The 22532-nt window shown below is 38.3% G+C and overlaps 3 protein-coding genes across 6 annotated transcripts; all 3 read right to left on the reverse strand.

Annotated features, from left to right (window-relative positions):
• Positions 1-3071: 3071 nt before the first annotated feature.
• LOC110700837 lies at positions 3072-6188 on the reverse strand. Its single transcript, XM_021878422.1, has 3 exons — positions 4945-6188; positions 4396-4442; positions 3072-4297 (listed from the first exon to the last, which is right to left on the reverse strand). Exons 1-3 carry the CDS (start codon positions 6186-6188, stop codon positions 3072-3074), a joined length of 2517 nt encoding a protein of 838 aa, XP_021734114.1.
• Positions 6189-7367: 1179 nt separating this feature from the next.
• On the reverse strand, positions 7368-15622 carry LOC110700292 (homeobox protein HAT3.1-like). Of its 2 annotated transcripts, none has more exons than XM_021877812.1 (9): positions 15318-15622; positions 13856-14981; positions 11541-11706; positions 11304-11427; positions 11078-11190; positions 10498-10995; positions 9318-9623; positions 8436-8525; positions 7368-8357 (listed from the first exon to the last, which is right to left on the reverse strand). In XM_021877812.1, the coding sequence occupies exons 2-9, from the start codon at positions 14869-14871 to the stop codon at positions 7989-7991; spliced, it is 2682 nt and encodes an 893-aa protein (XP_021733504.1). In that variant the 5' UTR covers positions 14872-14981; positions 15318-15622; the 3' UTR covers positions 7368-7988. The 2 variants fall into 2 exon arrangements, with proteins under 2 accessions (XP_021733504.1, XP_021733503.1); XM_021877811.1 differs by having other exon boundaries at positions 13856-15040.
• A 3674-nt stretch (positions 15623-19296) lies between these two features.
• On the reverse strand, positions 19297-22310 carry LOC110700294 (F-box protein SKIP23-like). Of its 3 annotated transcripts, none has more exons than XM_021877815.1 (4): positions 20913-22310; positions 20145-20410; positions 19955-20010; positions 19297-19735 (listed from the first exon to the last, which is right to left on the reverse strand). In XM_021877815.1, the coding sequence occupies exons 1-4, from the start codon at positions 22079-22081 to the stop codon at positions 19694-19696; spliced, it is 1533 nt and encodes a 510-aa protein (XP_021733507.1). In that variant the 5' UTR covers positions 22082-22310; the 3' UTR covers positions 19297-19693. The 3 variants fall into 3 exon arrangements, with proteins under 3 accessions (XP_021733507.1, XP_021733506.1, XP_021733505.1); XM_021877814.1 differs by having other exon boundaries at positions 20145-20443; positions 20913-22309; XM_021877813.1 differs by having other exon boundaries at positions 20145-20452; positions 20913-22308.
• Positions 22311-22532: the final 222 nt, after the last annotated feature.

Consider the following 22532-nt stretch of genomic DNA (forward strand, 5'->3'; position numbering starts at 1 on the left):
GTTGAGACGACCCCTTGGATCTCGTGAATTATGGGTCTCCCCAAAATCACGTTGTACACTGAAGGAGCGTCGATGACCAAAAATTCAATCATGACGTTCCGGGCTGCCTCATCGCAACCGATGGTGACAGGAAGTGTCACCTTCCCATCTGGATAAGTTGAAGCCCCATTGAACCCGGATACCGGATAGGGTACCGGCGTAAGGTGCTTGGGCTTCAGCTTAATTTGATTGTAGGCCTTTCGGAACAGAATGTTTGCTCCACTGCCACCGTCAACAAGGACCTTACTGACGTCGTGGTTGGCCACCGTGGCGATGATCACCAACGGATCCTCGTGAGGGAACGTAATCCCCCGGCAGTCGGCGGCTGTGAACGTCATGTTCGGCACCGGTGACTGGGGAGATTGAATGTCAGCGTTGTTCACCTGGTGAGTCAAAGCTCTAAGGTGGCGCTTGTGCTCCCTCCGAGAGTATATTCCTCCCGAGATAACATTGATCGGAGGGAATTTCCCCTCCGGCTTTTTACTGTTTTTCCGGGGGAAATCAAGGTCCTGCCGAGGGTCCTTTGCTGACCTCTCGGATTCTTTTTTCTCGCGGTGATCCGCGATGTATTTTTTCAAGTATCCCTTCCGGACCATGTCCTCTATCTGGTCCTTCAGTTGGATACACTCCTCAGTGTTGTGGCCCGAAAACTCGTGGAACTCACACCACTGATTTTTATTTTTTCGCTGATACCACTCTGGGAGTGGTCTCGGCTTTCGGTAACTCTGCTCCTCCTTCGTCACATTGTAAATTTTGGCGCGTGGAAGAGAGAGCGGAGTGTAGGACTCGTATCTGCCTGTGTATGAGGCAAATCTTTCCTTCTTTGGGTCGTTGGCCAAAGATTGCTCCGGGGCCTTTGACTTTCCCTTTGCCTTATGGCCTTGGCCTTCAGACAAGGGTATTTGCCTCTGTTTCCCTCCCCCGGATTGAGGTTGGGTTTTCGCTTTGTTCCACTCTTCGGCTCGGATGAACTTATCCGAAGCACTAAGAGCTTCCTCCAAAGTCTGCGGGGTATGCATGACCATGAAGTCTAGGAACTTTCCTGGCTGAAGGCCATTCTGCATTGCGAAAACGGCTAGCCCCTGGTCCAGCTGGGAGACGCTCGATGACTCGTTACTGAAACGGGTCAGGTAGTCTCGGAGGCTTTCGGTTTCCCCCTGTTGCAGACTCATGAGTTCTGCAGTAGTCTTCTCTCGGCGGTTTGCCGTGGAAAACTTGCTCCTAAATTTGGAGGACAGATCATCCCACCCTGTTATGGAGCCTTGCTTTACTCCCTTGGAGATCCACGCTTGCGCGACCCCCTTGAGAGTGGTTGGGAAATATTTGCACCAAGTCGCTTCGGATCTGGGGCAAAGATGCATATGAGTCTCATACGAGGCCACGTGATCCTTCGGATCCGAGGTCCCGTCATATGTGATGTGCGACGGTATTTTAACCGTGGGCACGTGCTCTTCCAGTATCCATTGCTCGAATGGCGAACTGGCGGGTAGCATAACGGCCTTGCCCTTGTTCCTAGCCGAAGGGACCGCGCTCCGCCCTCTTAGAGAGGTAGGAGTGGTTTTCGTCCCTGGCTGGGAAATCTGGGCCTCGGCTGCAGGGAACGAGAGGCGACTACGCACGCTCGGTTTCTGGCCGCCGAGTCGGTCAAGGACGCTTCTGCGAACAGTCTCAGGTTCTCGGTGAGTAGATTCTGGCCGAGAAGCTGAGCTGCTGCTCTTATGCGCTTCTGGTCTTGAGGATGAGGATCCTTTTAAAAATTGAGGGTTCTTTTTCCTCTGTTTTTCATTTTTCCAAGAATCCTCCTCCCACTCTTCCAGTTCCCGGAAGGAAGGAAGCTTCCCACCATCATGGTCTAACTTCCTCCGCTGATGCCGGGTATGCGGAGGAGTTCGATCACGAGGTGGTGGCGTATTTTGTGCCCTCATCGCCTCCATGAGTACTGCCAGCGCTCTTGCCACCTCTTCCGAGTTGGGCCCCGTCAAAGGGGTCCTCGGCCGAGTGTGGGAATGAGGGCGCGCAGCCGATGGTTGGCTTTGGGACACTGAATATGTCCTATGATCGGACTGACCCCTGCTAGACCGAGAGTGGCCCGGCCTATATTGAGAGTCATGAATTACGGGAGATAGGGAATCCTCCTTGTATGATCCTCCCCCCGAGCCGGCACCCTTAAGAGAGTTCCGGTCCGGCGAGGGCGATGGTGTAGGGGTTTTAGGCTTTTCGCCCGCTCCTTGACGGAGGCTTTTGCTCTTGCGGTTCTTAGCCATTGATGCTAAGATAATTGCAAGATGATCTTGGTTAGGAATTTGGCTTAAAGATTTTTGAAAGTCTTCCCCACAGACGGCGCCAAATTGTTTCGGGTGAAAACAATGGGACCTTGCCGAAGGTCCGCTGAAATGGAGAAGACTGGATTTGGTCCAAGTTATGTTGGGCCGAAGGTTTCCTGCACAGTAAACACACGTAAACTAGCCTCGGGGGTGTTGCCGAGGAAGGCCCCTCCGATGCTAAAGTCAGTACAATGTGTAAGAAGAAGACACTATGCAAGAGAGTTTGTAGCTTGAGGCTTTTATGGCATATATCAGAATATATGAATGAACATATGAATCTATGAATGAATCAGAATATGAATCCCCCTTTGAATGAGACAATATGATAGTTTTTATACCTCATCATATATGGAGAGGTTGGGCCTTAGCCCAATTGGCTTGCTTTGTGGGCTGACCTTTGACTTTAGCACAATTGGAGAGTTGAACCTTGACCTTGGGCTTTTAATTGGATCATTTAGTGCTTAGGCCCAATTGGACTAAATTGGACCCAAACAATTATCAAAAGAAAATATAATTGCACAACTACTCACATCCATCTCCCCTCAAGAAAACACGATCTGATTTGAATATTATCATATCATCTTTGAGATTGAAGGAATGTCATTATCAATCATAAATCTCCAAAATCAACCTTACCAACACAATCATGAAATTTTTCGGTTGAAAATAACATATTAATTACATAAAGGGAGTATAAGGGAATTATAGTTACCAGGAGTATGTATCAGGGCAAAACCAAGAAGGAGGTGGCCAGAATAACTCAGACAAGCTCGGGTAAGATGATAGTAGCTTACAGCGATTCTCATCCAAGTAGAACACACCAATTGTGAGGTGATTTCTTTCTCCTTTAAATAGCTCATAATCAGGATCATATCCTCCAGAATACAGAGGAAAACAGTTCTTAGGGAATACAACACAATTTCCTCTGCACCCTGGAAAATCTTTAGCTTGAACAAAGAAGCAGCTGTCAAAACTTACAAACAGAATCCTATCTCCTATATTATTCACCTTATACCACGTACGATGCCCTTCATGCAGCTTATAAACCCTAAAATCCCAAGGGCCTCTAACAATCAGGTAGAGTTCTCCAAATGATTCAACCAACAGCTTACGCCTTTGTTTACTTGCATAAGGGTAACTCAGCTCCTCTGAGATAGTATCAACTATCCTCATGTTATGACCATCAATGAGGTAAGCTATCCCTTCACGGTCCACAGCACAGATATACCCCTTGAATTTTACTATATCATCAAAGCAATGTCGTTTGGTTTTGCTGATATATCTCCATTGGTTAGTCCTCAAATTAATTGAAGCGAATGAGCCTCCTAGATGGAGGAATAAGACAACTGCTATACAATCTTCAATAGAGGTTGCATTTTCAGAGAGTATTACCACTTTAGTAGGATGAGAATAGTCTGACCAAGGTATTGAGATCCCACAATCTCTGAAAACCTTATCATCACCATTGGAAATACAAAATTTGAACCCAAAACTGACTTTGGATACCTGAAACTCAAGGAGATTCAAGTATTTCGGAAAATTTACTGGCATATCCTTGTATGGGATTTTACTGAGGGGATGGCAGATTAGGAGTTTTCCCGGGTTCAAGTCTTCAACTGAGATTAACCAGGGTTTTGCAGAATTCGGGATTGTTTGATTAAGGGGACGCAGAACATAGGTTAGTCTAGCCACAAGAAAAATGGAACGATTTGATTTTTCGAATATGAAGCTAGGATTAACATGGTGAGGCAACTGAGAATATAAGAGGGATCCAGAAAGATGGCAGGAAGAATGCCATTTTTTGCAAACTGAACGAAATCTGCAGTGATCCAAGCGAGTAGCAAGGTGATCAGCAAGCACTTTGAGCAATTCTTTGGGGAGCTCCGACCAGTCTCTCCTAGGAATCAAATCATCACAATTCTCACCTAGTACCTCTGCAAAAAAAGTAAAGCTACACTTGTTAAGATTACATCCCAGAAATAAGAGAATAAACAAAAAAAAAGGAGCTTCCTTAATCCTTATTGAGAATCACCTTTTTGGTTAGGGCAGTCTTCTTGTTGCTCATTTTTCTCGAACTCCCTAATAAAAAAAGGCATAGAAAATTAGAAAGAATCAAAGTAGAAAGCAATTTTCCATATAAGCTATTGACTGTACTCATTGCTCAAGCTACTTTAAACCTGTTTCTTGGACTGAGATGATTATATCATGGATGACATGCACCAACAGCATTCAAATTGGAGCAACATAACACCATTAGATGAGATGTTCATAGAATGCATTGTGCAAGCAGCCTAATTAGTGCCTAACCACATACAATTTAATAATTGAAGCACACTAACATCTTAGCAAGATTAAGGCAGAGTATTAACACTTGAATTGGTCACCCGACAACTATCAAACAAGCTTAGTCCTTGAAATACTGAAATGTGTGTGATACAATTTTGTACTTAAAACATAGTAGTGAGCATCACACATCAACATCCTTCTAAGAAAACATTTCTAGGACAAATCATTGAAAGAGAAAAAACTAGTTAGTGAAATAGAATCAATCATTAATCAAAGGAAGGCTATGAATCTGTACCATGTAAAAGAGCATGAATTCGGCCAAATCCATGATGGAGGTGGCCAAAACATATCAGATAAACCCAGGTAGAATGAAACCAGCGGGGCACGATCCTCATTCAGATAGAACACACCAACCTCAAGGTACTTGCTAGCTCCTTTAAACAATTCATCATCAGGGTGGTATCCATTAGAATAATTAGGAAAACAGTTCTTAGGAAAAAATATGCAATTCCCTCTACATCCTGGATTATCCTTTGCTTCAACAAAATAACAACCATCAAAAGTCACAATTAAAATCCTATCTTCCAAACTATTCACCTCATCCCACTTTTGTTGCCTTTCATTCAACTTAAAAACCCGAAACCTAAAACAATCTCGAGCAATCATGTACAACTTCCCATGTGATTCTGCCAAGAGCTTACGCCTACCATTAGCATCACCAACACAAACAGGCCTAGTTATAACTCTCATCACCCTCGATACACGATCATCGATAACGCAAACTACTCCATTACGATCCATAGCACAAACCTTCCCCTTAAATTTAACAATGTCATCGAAAAAAACACCATGAATATTTCTCATGTAATGCCACACCCCTAGTCTCATAACACCCAAAATTCCCCCAAGATTAAGAATCAGAACTACGAATGAATAATCATAATTTTCCACGAATATATCATCATCAAACAAAAGCACTTTAGTTTTAGTAGGAAAATCACTCCAATTCTGAAACCCCTGATAAAAAAATCTACTCTCAAAAACATCCTCATTCCCATTAGACAAACAGAATTTAAAACCCTTCCCAACAATCGAAACCCGAAAACGCAACGAATTCAACGATTTAGGGAAATTCTTGGGAAGATTTTCAATGGGTATTTTAGTTAGAGGGTAACGAAACTTCAATAAACCCGGATTCAATTCTTCAAGACAAAGAACCCAGAATTTCGGGGAATCAAAGTTTTTCTGATTGAGGGGTTGAATCAAATAAACAACACTTCCAACCAAGAACTTAAGACGATTTTCACAACCCAGTAATGATCTAAAATGGTGATCATGAACTGGGATTTGAAGAGGAAGAACAGAGAATAAGAAACGAGATGTAGCGAGAGCAGGAGAACGCCAACTCCGGCAAACTGCTCGGAATTTGCAGAGGTTTAAATGGCAATCGATACGATCAACGATTTGTAAGAGGAGTTCGTCGTCGTCGGCAAGATGACACCAGTTTAACATTTGCAATTGAATCTCTGTTTCTCTCATTTTCTGAGAAAATTGCACTGGTTTCAGTGTTTTGGTTTCAGAAATGAGAAGTGTTTTGAGTTTTTTGAGGATTGATGTTACTGTGTGTTTGTAATTGTGTTCCTATGATTTGCCGCCAATTCTAAGAGTGACGTTTTATAGAGAATTAATTCACCAACAAACTTGATAGCTCCCTCAGTTTCAAAATAATTGATACGGACTTAAGGAGTATTCCGTATAATTTGAGCGGAATACGTATCATTGCAAACGTTTTGAGACTTTTGACGAATAAGAAAACGTACAATAAAAAAATATACTCTGTATTATAATGTTTTTATAAACCCCTTGTTAGTTGTTACGACTTCACGAGGGAATGTATTATAAATTGTCAAAATTGATATTATGAAAATACAAAGTATGGAGTAAATTATGAATACTTGTAAAAAAAGAGTATTGTGATTGGCCAATTGTCGATCATTGGGATTTAGGATTGGGCATGAGGAGAGAAAGTAGGTAATGGGCCTGGTCTTGGTCTTGGTCTTGGTATTGAATTGAAGTGGGCATGCCGCATGAGGGAGATGATTGCCATTTGTCGCATTAACTGGGTTAGTTTTTTTGTTTGGCATTTGGTGTTTCTTAGGCTGTCTTAAGACTTGACTATAACTACTTTAAGTACAAACATCAAGGATAAGCAAAACATTAATACAATGACCAAACATGATTAGTAAGTCTTATACGAAATATGATGCAGACATATGTTAATTTTATTGTAAGACAGTCAGTAAGAGTAACTTTAACGATTTTTATGTATTTTAATACATAATTTCTAATGAAAAGATGCTATAAAGGTTAACATGATTAATATAATACATTTATAAGTCTTTTTTAAAAGTAAAATTTATGTTAAGGGAATGACAACTTTAAATGTTTTTAGTGTAACGTTAATCCATTTTATAATGAGTTAATGAAAGTCCACTTAAAAAATTAAAAATAAAAAATAAAATAAAATAAAATAAAATAAATGTATTTTTATCATAAAAATACAAAGTAAATTATAAATTGTCAAAATAAATGAACATAGAAACACCAAATGCAAAAATCCTAGTCGCTATTTTTACAATGTTGGGTAAAAAGCCACATTGAAGAACCACAAGCAAAAGCACCTGCATTGAAACATATACAGCACATAATCGATTCATGTATCCTGCGGAACAGACTTACAAACTCATTTATAGATGATAATGAGGGATACCAAAATTGCAATTGTCTATTTTCTCCAGAAGCTCAGTAACGAATAAGTACAGGAACTTTTGTTCTCAGTGTGTCAATATTTGCTTTAGTTACAGCATTACAAAGTTGATTCTGCCCTAAACTAATTACTTCATGAATCAAACTTCAAGGACACAGCTTCTCATTCTTCTGAAGGAGCATAGATTTTTACACATCCATACAACCCACTAGACTATGCTTAACAAAGGATAAGAACTCAAAAATTAAAACAGTTTTGCTGCCTACATTACTCAGGAAACAGAAAAGAGCTGCACCATATCCATTAGGCATATATATCACCTACTCTAGTAGCTGCTGTATTGATTTGACATTCATAACAACCTTAAAGGAGATGCAACATTGATGAGCAGGATAATACTCTTCACAACTAATTTGCCGTTGGAAACAAATTTTCTCAGATGATCAGAATGGAAGAGTCATAAGTTAGGGTGAAACTTCATAGTCGTAATCTGAAGAATAGGACTGCTAAGCTCTACGGAAACTTGGTTTCTACAATTGCGGTGGATCATATTATTTTACCAAAGAAATTACTCAGGCACCAGATTTCCTTCTTTTCCTTGGCAGTTTACCTTGTGAAGTTTCAGCAATTTCAAGTGATTCAGTTTGGGTACCCTCTTTCGAAACCTCTGCCTTTGATGTTTCAAGCATTGACTTATTGCCTTCTACTTTCATCCCAGACTTAGGAGGTGAGGATATCTTTCCACTGGCCACATCTAATGCACTGATATCTGCACTGCCACACTCAGGGACAGCAGTAATAGTATCAGCCAAAGCACTCTCACCTCCAATGCAAGCACCACTATGAGTACTGCTATTTGATACAACTCGGGTCATGTTTGCTTCTAAACGTGATGGATGGTGATGAAAGCTCCAACGAGCATTACCAAACCATTTGTCCACCTGCACAAGAAAGCATTTTAAGAATAGGCCCAAGCATACAGTAGGAAATTTCATCAGTTGTGAAGAGATTCCACCAACCTTGTAAGCTGTGAGTCCAAGTTCATTTGCCAACTTCTCTTTTGCTTCACGATCAGGATACTGATTTTCCTTAAATGATTCATAGAGTCTCTGCACAACATAATTTGAATTAAAACAGGAAATGATAACCAAAGGTCTATGACAGGAACTGATCAAAGTGAGTAGACCAGATTTTTAGGAAATGATAACCAAAGGTCTATGACAGGAACTAATCAAAGTGAGTAGACCAGATTTTTAAGTTAACTATCTCCTGGTACTCTACTCCCCAGATCCCAAAATGTGACCCATGGTGAAAAACACTGCATGTGATGAGGTTTTCTTGAAAATCCTAGATCTTGTTGTATTCTAATACCTCAGTCACTATACAACTAGAATCAATAAGCAAACATGTCATATACTACGTATACAACTAGACGTCAGTAAGAAAACAAATTGTTGCAATTTTAAGGAACAGGGGAAGCATATATCCACCAATTTGAGCCCCACTGTAGCATAATCCAAAGATATTACAAATATACACAGCCTATACTCCTAATCAAATGAGTGGCAAGACCATTAATGAAGCTGGTTCTAGATTAATCTAATAAAACTCAAATCAATAAACAAAAAAAAAAAAATATTGCAGCAAAAAATTCTTCTTTTACATCTCGCGAGAGGATGGGCAAACAACTTCAAATTCTCAAGGTTCATGAATCCACAGCTCACACACAAGCATAAACAGTAACCATTCGTTGCCAGGGGAAAAACTCAGTCTTGACAAATTCAGCATGAAGGAAACTAGAATAATTCTGAGGTTTGATCACCAACAAGTACATCGCAACTCACCCATTGACAGTATAATGCTATCCCAAATTACTGAAATCAAATATCATTTCATAATACCTTAGTCACAGCTTCTCCAAGCCGATTATATGGTGGTCGCCTTTTACTACTGCCAGCAGGACTTTTTTTCTGAGGGCTTTCTTGCAGCGGAACTGGTGACCCATTTGCAGCTTGACGACTGGCCTTTGGTCGACCTCTTCTTCGAGAAGAACCAACGCCACAGGTGCCATCAGCCGAAGCTGAGGTACCCATATTTGAAACTGAAACAGCTTTTTCTTGACTGCTTTTCCTTTTTCTTGTTCCAACCACATCTGTCCATTCTTCATCATCATCACTTGGATCCGAAGCAGCATTTCCATACGTTTCCTTAATAAACAAGAACATATCAAATTGACAATCAACACCCATCAGATATAGAAGCATTCATTCATTTCACACCCCAAAAGAATAAAGAGCACCATCATTCTACAAATACAATATTTATTGATTTATCAAGCGTGGATCCACAATGTAATCAACTCAACAAATTGAACCTCATGTAGACTATAAATTCCACAAGAGACATGGTTCGGTCCTTTGTTATTTAAATGCAATACTAGATATCCTAAAATTCATATACAGATGAATAGATGATAAAAACCTTTCCACCTTGATTACAGACAACCTGAATTAGATACAGGAAAAAAACTAAAGAAAAGGGCAAGAGAATTAATGTTCTGATCAAAATGGTTCAGGTGTTATAAAACATGTTCCAGAACAAGCACAAACAAACAAACAAAAAAACATTAACTGGCAGAACACCACAAATTCATATAAATAAGCAAAGCATATAAACAACAACAGCAACAACAACAACAAAAACAAAAGAAACAAAACCACTCGAGATTAACAAAGCATTAAGGATTCTGAAGGTGGATAAGAGAGAACTCAGCCCAATTGCATGCGAGTATGCGACAGAATGACTATACTGATGAACTCCCTTAATTTTCTTCTGAAACTAAAGCATTCAAAACAAATCAATTATGTAAGTTCATTGTAAAGTATCCACTTTGAAAAAACTTCAGTCAACTAACTTTACCAAAATCCAACCTCAAAAAAAAAACGACACATCTCTGCTCAAGTTTCCTGGACGACTAGATGTTTTGGTTTCTCATAAGTCAGCCAGATAAATCATATTTTAAATTAAAAGAAAGAAAAGGGAAAGAACAGAAAAAAGCATTTTCCAGAGGGCAATACTTACATCATAGAGCTTCTTGTAGTCCAATCTCTGCACACATCTTTTACTAGTAATAGGTGAAGATTCACCTAAGTCTTGCTCCGGATCCAAAGGTAGAGACGGTTCATTGATGTCCGAAGTACCATCATCACCGATTGCTGCACCTAGATCCTCAGAAGCAGATGTAAAATCTGAACTTGAACTTTCAGGCTCAACTCCTTCTTCATTAACATTTGCTGCATCAGGATTAAAGTCATCATCCTCAGAATCATCAGAAGGAAGCCCAAGATTTTGCTCGGCACCACGTATGGGCCCTAGATCTTCCGAAACAGAAGAGAAATCATCATCCTCAGATTCATCAGAATCAGACGTAGCAGAGCTTGATTCATTCCCTTCGGCATTGGCATCATCATCAGTGCCATCTGGGTTGTATTCATTATCCTCGGAATCATCTGAAGGGAGTCCCATAACATCATCCAGCTCCTTGGAGACCATAGCTGAAACAGCTTCAGGAAAAACTTTCTGCAGGAACAATGCATTATTAGAATGAAGCAAAAAAAAAGAGGGCCAATACTCAATACAAAGGGTGATGGCCTTGAAATACCTCCCATTTGTCCTCAATTGCAAGTCTTGTTCCTTGAGAATCATTAAGCAAATCAACACAGTCAAGTTTGCAATCACAAGCTGGACATAGCCAGCCCTCATCACCAGGTGGAACTGAACAAAACAGCAGCAGAGAACCCATGAAGAAATCATCTGAGGATTAATTCAATATCTATAAAATAAAAATGCTGAGAGTCAGTACTATCAATGATTCAATGAGATTTTACTTTCTTCAGTTAGTAGCGGTGGATCTAAACAGTACTGGTGAAATCCACGTTCACAAATACCGTCACAAAGAATAATGTCATTGCCTGGGGATAGATCTTTAGACGCACACTTGGCACAGAATATCTGTTACAGAAAAATATAGAAAAAATTCAGGAGCAACTCTTCAAACAAGATATCTCCAATGAAATCTAAATGAAGTACAAGAATATATTTATACAAAAGATTTTAGTTCTTACATCCTCACTATCAATGAGACCATCAGCATCATATAACGTCTCTGGGAACTTCCCTTCGGCAAGCATTGAATCAAATCGTTGAAATAAATCCCTAATTTTCAACTTTGAACGATTTATATCAGCCTTAGCACGCTGAAGCTCCTTCTCCGGCCTTAACTTCTCTACGCTGTAACATAAGAGCAGACAATCAACAAAGCCAATCCATGCTACAATATACATTATGCAGTAAAACCAGTGTGGGCATCAAATTCTAACAAATCCAATAACCTACATTTCCTGCAAGTCTTTGAAGGTAAATGAGGCTTCTTCAGCCACCTTTGAAGGCAAACAGTTATTTGATTTCCAAATTGCTACAAAACCACACTATTGAGAATCATATGATAAAAAGAAACATTTTGGATATTCCATTCATGAAAGATGAATAATCATCCATAGCACATGTGACAATGGTACAATTGCTATTGGTGCATAATCCCTTACAATTAAAATTTGAATTCCTTAAGTGATCTCAGAGCACAGAATTGGACCACCAGAGATGGGACACTATAGTTTCATCATTTGGAGTAGGGGCTTATAATAGAACATATGAATTCATTTTCAATCCTGGTTTTAAACGAGCATTTTTTGAATCGGATGATCTTAATCCAACTCCATTTTAGATTTCGGTATGGAAAGGGTTCAATGGAAAAGCTTTTAAGATAATTTTCATTCAGCATTTTGGACAATGTACTCAGCATGCTAATATATAAAGTGCCATTTCTTGCAATATTGGTTATGTGGCAACGTCAAACCTCACCTCTCCTAGAAATTATTAACAGAAAGTCATATAACCAATTTACTCAAATTTCAAAGAAAAATTGGAAACGGGTGGCAAGAAATGCGAAAAATATTTACGTATCATTTTTATAATGATCATCAGTTAAAATACAAGTATTTCAAAGATAAAAATTTGAAGAAGGAAAAATAAATTCAACAAGATCAAACGATACATATTCAATAAACACAGTCTTGTTGACCAGTCTAGACTCCCCTTCCCTCATTTACTCTATCTCGAGGACCCTAGCCATTGCAATTCTCCACAAAACAGAGTAACATTGCTATTTCTCCACTTCTTTCATTGCAAGCAGAACTGACTAATTGCAGTATCTGCCACCACCAACCAAAGCTCATCTCACTGCCCTACAGTTCTAGGTGTGCATACCTTCTCATCTATCACTAACTTTACTATTAAATCTTTAGTTTTCGCCAAAGATACGTGCATGAATATTGCAGTATTGAGCGGAAAGCATGTATGTGAGTGAAATTATGTTTCATGTGCATTTTTTAGATGATTTTTTTCCCCAAAATGTTTAAACCCTTTCCAAAACATCATAGCAAGTTTCTAAACAGGTTAGAGAAATGTTACTTCTGTTTTTTGACAATTTTGCGCATCAAAGATGAAGATACCTATAATATAACTTATTACGCTAAATATTACTTCCTCTGTCACACAATACAACGCCTGTATTCCTTTTTGGGTAAACCAAAATAGAAAGCCTATTTCTATTAAAGGTAGTACGTTTTGAGAATATTACCCTTTTATTGATGAGTTGTCATCCTTTTTTATTTTCTTTTTTATACTTTTACATCAATTCCCAACACTTTCTCTCTCCCTTTCTTCAATAATTCCCAACTACGTTTTCTTTCTCTTTATCTCTTTAACCTCACGTGCACATATGTACTTTCAATCATTAGTTTTAAGGAATCTACAATCCCATGAAAAAACCCAAATATGCTTTGTATTGTGTGACGGAGGGAGCATGATGTTAGGACAAGCAATGACTCAAGGTTGACCTTTTTCCTCCAGGAACAGCCTAGCATAGAAGTAGTTGCTTTTGCAACAAGCCAATAGCAAAGCCTAACATTCAAAGATTTCAAACTTCCGTCGTTTTGGAAGTCCACTAGAACTAAGAGATTATGAGGAGAGTTTTGAACCATTTAAAGTTTGATAGGAAAATGAATAACTGGTACAGTGTCTACTCCAAGTAACCAGAAGTCCAGAATCAAAAGACTAAGAATCTTAACAATTTTTAACTCTTCTCATGGCCCGTCTGTATTAAATTACCATAACCTGAGTCACTAAGATGACTTCATGCTCTCATAGTCTTAACGAGAATGATATATTCACAATGCAAAACATGCGTAAGTTGGCGTAAGTTGCATACAAACAGTGACATCAGATATTCCACCCACAAAAATGCTAGCCATGCCAAATATTATAGGAGAGATGATCACTAGAGAACAATATATGAAAAAAAGAAAAAATATAAACAAACCTTTGTCCCCTCCATCCTTCACTGGAATAAGCATCAAGTAAATTTTGTTCATAGTGAATCCTATGCAGTAAGTATCTCAAATGCTTTCGCATTTTTGAGAATGCATCATCAGATTTTCCGTCATTTCCCTTCCCTTTTTTCCTTCCTCTCCTTCCAGTGCTTCCCTTTGTAGTTTCCACAATAATACTTGGTTCAGGATCTTTGGAGTTCACATTTGACCTGGAGCGCAAGTCCCTCTTACTAGCTGCTGATAATTGTCGAGGGGTTTTCTTCTCTGAAGCTACTACAGCCTTAGACCTTCGGCCCCGTATAGGCTTTTCGTTAGCATCATAGGCTGGAGCTGCTAATACCACAATGCGTACCTTATCACCAGCTTTTTCAGGGGATGGTGTGGAATGTACATTAGGAGTAACCTCAGTGTCACAAGCAACACCTAGAGGTGAGGTCTGTGCATTAGGAATAACCTCGGCGTCACAAGCATCAAATTCATTTGGCTCAGTTTTACCACTACTCTTTAACATATCACTAATCAAATTTTCTTCATCTTCAGCCAGGGAAATCTGGACACCTTCCATCTCAAAAAGAACATTTGTATCATCTTTACTTTCTGCATTCTGCTCAGCTTTCACACTGTCTGGTCCTGCTTCAGAATCATCCCTTTCTTTCAACCCTGGTTGCTCACATTTCACACTATCATGACCGCCTTCCCTCTGATTTTCTGACTCCTGTTCAACTCTTAAGCTAACATCCACTCCCTCTAAGGGGATTTTATCCGAAACCACATTGCTCATTTGCACAGGCTCACCTAGTTGATTACCAATACTTCCAATCTCATTCTTAGACAGTTCTACCACTGGTTTCTCATTGGCAATTGTATCAGTTTGATTTCCCATTTGCAACTCCGCCACAATTGGCTCATTAACCGAACTTTGATAACTGAAAACTTGATTTTCCTCAATCATTTGTTTAGGTATCGACGCGTTTCCAAACTTTCCTGAGCTCGTAAACTCGGCCATGCAACTTAAACAACTAAATTAACAAAGGCTCCATCTTAAAAAATCAACCAATGCCATGAATGAATCCTCCACCTATGCTCTACACCAGAAGTTCCAACAGACGCTGAAACCTACCCAAATCAAAACTTGAAGCAAACTCAATACCCAGATCGATAAATCAAGCATACAACTGCAACAAGTTCATTCAGCAAGTATTTGAGGCTTTGAGCAATTACTTCAACAAGAAATAAAATCACGAATAGCTAAATTTCTTTTCTTTTCTTTTTCTTTTTTACAAGACAACAAATCCAAAATCATTTCAAAGAGCAACACAAAATAGTGAAAAACCCATCAATTCTAACACCAGAAAAATCATACCCACAAGATAAAATCCCAAGATTCAACAGAAAACAAATTGAAATATACTTCTTTTATTTGAATAGATAAGGTAGGAGAGAGAAAAGTACCTTCATCCCAGGTAAAACAACAGCAAGAAAACATGGATTTTGGATTGAAAGAGCAAAAATGAGCACCGAAAAAATGGCGGAAGAAGCGGAGCGACGGCGTTGGAGTTGTCGGCTGAAGCGGAGCTAGGTTTTGTGTTTGTGTTCGCGAAAATTGAGGGGGGAAAAAGGGAAGATGGATTGGAGGTGTGACTGAGAGGACTTAAACTCGAATTCCGGGAGAGAGCAATGGTTCAAAATATATTATGGAGAGTGCTAAAAAAGTTGGGTGGTTGAAATTTCTCTTTATCTTTTTTTTACCTCCCACCAGCATTCGCACTCTTACTCGCATTATGTTATTTACTCGTTTTAATAGAGGTCTAAGCCGTCTAACATATTAAGGTAGATCGAAATAATTAGTAACTTGTAACTTGCAAGAGGTGTGGGTTTAGTATGATTCATGTCAATACTCAATCATTTTAATAGGGTTATACTTAGACCATTCTTACGATAAAGTGTAAGAGTACTCACACTTTGTTAATTACTCATTTTGTAATAGGTCTAACTTATTAGGCTAGATCAATATGATTTGTGACTTGCCAAATGTGTGGGTTTGGTATGGTTCATGTCAATACTCATTCATCCTAAACCCTAATAGGATTATATTTAGTATGGTTCATGTCTAACTTGCTAAGCTAGATTGGGTTGATTTATAAAAGGTGCAAGTCAAAGATGGTTTCTTTCATTACCACATAATTGTAATTGTAATATAAATTACCTTATTCTTCCCCACCCTTACTCCCAAGAGTCCTTGCCTGCCTACTCGACTAAGTTAACCTATGAAATGTATGGTCTGATAGGTTTTAGCTTATCATGATTATAAATAAAAAAAAAATAATAAAAAAAAAAGTAGCACATGGATGCTTAGTTCTTCCAACAAAAATACAAAGTAGAAAAGAAAACTAGCAAAATTATGCATTAATCAGTATTTTTTAATACTTGTACTATGTTGTCTATGCATAATAATTTCCTTAATATCTTAAAAAAAAGTTCTTGGAGTACAACTTTTATATTTAGGGTCTGTTCTCATTGACTAAACTGAACTTATTAGAGCTAAACTGAACTGAATTGAACTGAATTTATTAGAGCTGAACTAAATTGAATATTTTATAAGAGAAGGAAATTAAAAGCTAAACTGAACTAAACTTATTAGAACTGAACTGAACTGAAAATAATTGAGAATAGGACCTTAGTGACCTTGGTTTTCTCATAAAAGTATCACTTTCCTAAAGAGTATAAAAATAAGATAACGGTCTTGTTTGGCAAATGGCTGTTGGCGGTTGGCTGTTGGATGGTTCGCTTGGCTTGTTTGACCAGCTGGAATGTTTGACTGTTTATAATGACTTTTGAAATTGGCTGTTTAAGTTGGTTGTTTATAAAAGTGTTTGGTAAATTAATTGGTGGTTCTTGGCTGTTTATTAGATAATTTGTGGGCCAACAAGCCAAAAGCAAGCAAAAAAGCTACTCAAAGCAGCTTTTCATTTTGGCTTAAAGCCAGCTTTTTTGCTGACTAAAAAGCCAATTACCAAACACATTTTTTGGTTGTTTGACCACCTAAAAAAGTCAAAAGCCAAAAGCCAAAAGCTAACCAAAAAGCCAATTACCAAACACATTTTTTGGCTGTTTGACCACCTAAAAAAGTCAAAAGCCAAAAGCCAAAAGCTAAAAGCTAACCAAAAAGCCAATTACCAAACACATTTTTTGGCTGTTTGACCACCTAAAAAAGTCAAAAGCTAAAAGCCAAAAGTCAAAAGCTAACAAAAAAGGCATTAAAAAGCCAATTACCAAACATGGCCAATATAAGGCCACCCTGCAACAGAGTTGCAGATCATTATTACATTACATGTTACATTTAGTGTTAATAAACATGCTTTCATTGCTTTAGGGGAGAAAAATCCAAAACCTAATGGATTGAAAAAGTTGGGACAATAGTCTGAAGTCCAAATTTCAAGTCCAAAAGTTTTTGGACTATACTTAGGCACAACCTTGTCAAGTTAATAATCCAATCTTGAGTCCAAAGTGTAAAACTACTACATACTTGTATATACTATATACCTCTAATGTGTAAGAAAAAATTCACCAAATATACCCATAATCTATAATAAATCAATACTTTTAATTTGAGAGAAAATTATCCAAAGTACATAATACTTTTTTTTCCATTTTTTTTTTTTTTTTTGAAGAAACCAAAGTACATAATAGTTACTACTAGTTTATTACTACTTATAAAATGTTGGAGATCTCAAAGCCTTATGAAGGGCTCTTTAAATTTTGGGTATTTTTGGATTATTAGGGGTCACAAAAAGGAGTACAATATTGGTATTTCTCCAAAAAAAAATACTTCAATATTTATCCATCTTAGGTCATGGCTTACTTGCTTGCATCATTGCATTATTTGCATATCCACACACTCATAGGAGCAGACTACAACCTATGGAGTACAGTACAGAGCACATCATCTAAGCTAACTGTAAGTGATACAGGATATCCATTACATTTCCAGCAAAAACAGAAGAAGAAAGTAGCTGCTCATCTCAAACAGCTTTGGTAAATAGTAATGCCGATGATCATAAGAAGCATAAGTGCATAACATAACAGCATAACGCTAGCGAATACTAACAACATTTAACTTACACACAGGCAGACCGGCTCCTAACTCCCAAAAGTTCCCGCACACCTCAAGAGTACTGAGATGACCAAATTTATACACAGCTCCCAAGTCCCAACACACCTCAGGACTCAGGAGTTATGAGATGACTTAGTTTACACATTAGATTTTTTTCCCCTCTACAAAACACACACGAAGTATATTCTACTCAATAATATTTAAGAAGGTGTCTTCCGGGCTACAGACAAGCATCCCTCTTTGCTAGAGTGTTTCTCATAATCATATTCTTCCAAAATGTACTTTAACAATCAAGGTGATTTTTTTGAGCTGCCGCTTTATCTGAAATATACAGTAATACACAAACATAAGAAATCAATTCATAGTAAAGACCTCATTTGTATACATTATATGCTTTTGATGCAAACACATGCAATAATGCAAACACAGAAATTGAGTCTTCTCCGCCTGAAGGGAAAAAAAAACATACAAATGCAAACATCTAGAACCAGTTTATCTAATGAGATTGCAGAGCTCCTTGCCATGATGAGAAATGAGACAAAACAAAGATTAAAATCAAGCCGAATGGTGTGAAGATTTAACTGGATTGCTGAGAGACAAAAAATGATTTAACAAGAAAGAAACTATATACAATTGAACGTCAATTCTTTGCACTAGGAGAAATCATGTTACGGAGTATCAAAGAAATCCAAACCAAAGTCACTATTGTAAAACGGCATAAGAAAAGGCGATGAAAATAACTTGAATAAAATAAAGTTGCTCACTCAGCATAGCCACAATCTCTTCCTGCTGAACCATTTGTTCCTCTAGTTCACGCCATTCTACAAGGAGCTTGGACTTTCTCGTCTCAAGGTTTATCACAATACCTTTCTGACACTTGCTTTTGTGAATTGCCTATTCCCTTTCAACAAAGGGAGCTAACCAATCGAATTTGAATTGCATTGTCTGGAGATCTACTAGGGATGAGTTCAGGTACTCAGCTTGTTGGTATTTCAAGGACTCCCCTGTATTTTCTTGAAGAATAATTATCATCTTGTAAAGTGATTCAAAGGAAAATGTAAGAAGGCCATCAATTACATTCCCATTGTTTTTTTTTTTTTTTTTTTGTTTGACATTGAATTACATTCCCATTGTTATTCCATATTTATTGCATTAAAAGCTGATAAACACAGAAATTGAGCATGTATGTTACTTGTTGACTAATGAACATACCTTTAAACTTATAAGTAAATCTGCATCAATAAACTTTGGACTTGTAAATTGGTATTACCAAGTCCAAGCTGACATCTGTTTCTAGTAAATTCTTCTCTAAAATACTTTTTTTTTTTTTCAAGAAAGGATGTTGGATGCATAGATTAAGCGTTAATTACATTAGGAGTATTAGCTGGGACATCAACAGCTAAGTTAGAGTTATGGTTTACAGACGCCAAGTTACAGTCTTTCGCAAAAGCTTCACTACAACAAACAGGAGGTGGGTGATACAAAATACACAATTGGTTCATGACCTCCAAGTTACATCTAGCATAGAGTATTCGCTGGGACATCACCAGCAAAATTAGAGTTATGATTTACAGACCCCAAGTTATAGTCTGTCACAAAAGCTTCGCTACAAACAGGAGGTGGGTGATACAAAATACATAATTGGTTCATGGCCTCCAAGTTACATCTAGCATCCTTAGCTACTAAATCCGCTACTGCATTAGAGGCTCTTTCTTTAAAGTGCAATTCCAAAAGGTGAAACTCCCTTAACAGGTCCCTGCAATTACAGAGCAAAATTGCAATATTAGAAATTTGACTTCCTAAGTTCATCTCCTCTATTGCCCTTTTCGAGTCAGACCAAAAAATGACATCTCCTCTAATACACTTACTTTAAGAAAATTGCATGAATAGGTTAAGAAAAATTTGCTAGTTTCCTGCAAGATACTCATAGGAGAAAGCAGGCTAGCCACCAGCATAATGATGCCTAGTAAAATACCTGGTGAGGCGAATTCATTGCTGAAACTGATGTGCCATTGTTCTCACCTGAGACCTCTGCGACAAAATCCAAGTAATATAAGCTAAAGAAAATATATTGTCAATGATTAGGTAAGGGGTAAAAAGAGAGGGAAAAGGGAAGTTCCAAAACCCTCCCCTGTCTGAGTGAAATAGATATGTTCATATGTAACCTTCTAGAGATGTGTTTATTTGGTCCAAGGGTGAAGAAGATTCCTCAACTGCTGACTCGTTCTCCCCATGCTGTGAGCTAGACTCTGAATCACTTTCTTCCTCTGAGCTAGACTCTGAACCACTTTGTTCCTCATTTTCCTCAGGCTCTAAACCATGTTGTTCCTCATCCTCCTCAGACTCTGAACCACTTTGTTCCTCATCCTCCTCAGGCTCTGAACCATTTTGTCCCTCATCCTCCTCAGAATCCCCATCTGAGCCACTCGAACTGGCCGGAGGTGTCAAAATGTTTGCATTTTTGCTACACAAACTATGATATCAAAGTATATTTCAAGCTATAACACAAAGGATTAAATCAGAACATGATATTATGGCATGCATAGCAAAAGAACATGATAAAGCTCAATCATCAGACCATCAAAACGACAAAAGGTTTTTTAAACAAAAGACTTTCTGAACAAAGCAGGCTGCTAAAAGGATGTGCATGTGGCAGGGTAAATTTATCAGTACAAATATGCAACACTTAATAAGCACTATGTTTCCAAAATCATTTTAGATCCCAAATGATGATTTACAATACTCCAAATTTATCACCATTCCGAAAATATTAAGCCACTCATACATGTACATGGATTAATGATGAGCCCAATACCAAACTATTTATTACCAAAAAAAAAAGCAATGGAGCAAATTATCAAGCATGCACTAGTTATACCACATTTTTTTAAGAGCTAAGTTTACAATTTTAACAGATTATACTGAGATTTTACCTAGATGAGGAGCTCGCGTCTGACAAGATCCAAGAAGGAATAGGCCAAAACAATTTACACAAATCCGGGTAAAATGATATAGGCTGAAAAGAGTTCTCAACCATACTGAACACACCAATCTCGAGGTGCCTTGTTGCTCCTTGAAACAATCCTCCATCAACAACGTAATCTCCAGCATTATTAGGAAAGCAATGCTTAGGGAACAGTATACAATCCCTTTCCCAAACCGGAAGATAATCCGCTTCAACAAAGAAACACTTATCATAAGACACAAACAATATCTGATCTCCAAAAGTAGTAACTCTCTCCCACTTGTGCAACTCCTCATTCAACTTAAACACCTTAAACTCGGTATCCCCTCGACCAATCATGTACAGCTCATCATCATACTCCATCAAAAGCTTGCGCCTATCACCTACCTCACTCGAATCAAGCGGCTCACTTATCACTTCAATCACCTTTCCATCATCACCATTGATAAGGAAAGCTTTCCCATATCGAGTTAAAGCACAAACATTTCCCTTAAACTTCTCGATATCATCGAATCGAGGATTATAACCTAAACTCGTAAACTTCCATTCCCCATTAGTCCTCATAAGCCCCAACATCCCCCCTTGACCGAGCGACAAAACTACCACAACACCGGCTTCCAACAATATAGATTTAGTCTTAACAGGATAATTTCGCCAATTGTAAATTCTAGAATCAAATAAATCATCATCACCATCAACAAAACGAAGTTTATAGCTCATATCATAAGGCTCGGGAGAATAATCATTCAATTTAAAGGATTCAGGAAGATTACTAATATCGAGGCGATTATTAGTAATAGGATGGCGAACTTGAAGCTTATTAGGCTTCAAATCATCAACTTGAATAATCCAGGCAATGGAACTGGGTTTATGAATCGGACGTCTTAGAATGTAGACGAAACTTGTAATTAAAACAACAGTTTTACCTAAATAAGTAGGAATTTTGAGGGGAAATCCAGGAAGAAAGATGGTGAATGGAGAAGTGCAAGATTCACGCCAATTTTTGCAAACTCCTCGAAAATGCCGGTAATCGTCGCTGAATTCGGGAAAGCATTTGGCGATTTCTCCGAGCAATTCTTTAGGGAGTTCCGACCAATCTACCTCTGTCACCTTCTTACTCGGCGTCTCCTGATTCATTTTGCGGTGAATTGGAAACCCTAACTCTCTCAGTTCTTCCCCAATTCGTGTTTCTAGGGTTTCTAAAGTGGTTCCCAATTGAAACAGATAGTACAAGTAATAAATAGGAAGCTAGGAAGGAGTATAGGACATTAGGACGGTTGAATTAAGGAGAGAGTTGATTGCTCAATAGGACATTAGAGCACTCTCACCAATGGGGAGAAAAATGCCCATGGGTAATTTTTGGGGTTTAATAAAAAAAAATAACTCCCCATCAATGGTCTAAATTAGAAATGCCCATGGGCAAATCAGTTTTTGATCAAAGTTTGGGCAAAATTAAAAAACGGACCAAAAAGAAGTGGGCCCCACGTGCAAGCTGTATTTAAATTTTTTTTTTTTTTTGCTAAGCATACCTCAAAACGCAGCGTTTTGAGGAAGCTTATGCTTTGCTTCACCTCAAAATGCTGCGTTT

The sequence above is a fragment of the Chenopodium quinoa genome, unplaced genomic scaffold (assembly GCF_001683475.1).
Source record: "Chenopodium quinoa cultivar QQ74 unplaced genomic scaffold, ASM168347v1, whole genome shotgun sequence".
Lineage (NCBI taxonomy): Eukaryota > Viridiplantae > Streptophyta > Magnoliopsida > Caryophyllales > Amaranthaceae > Chenopodium > Chenopodium quinoa.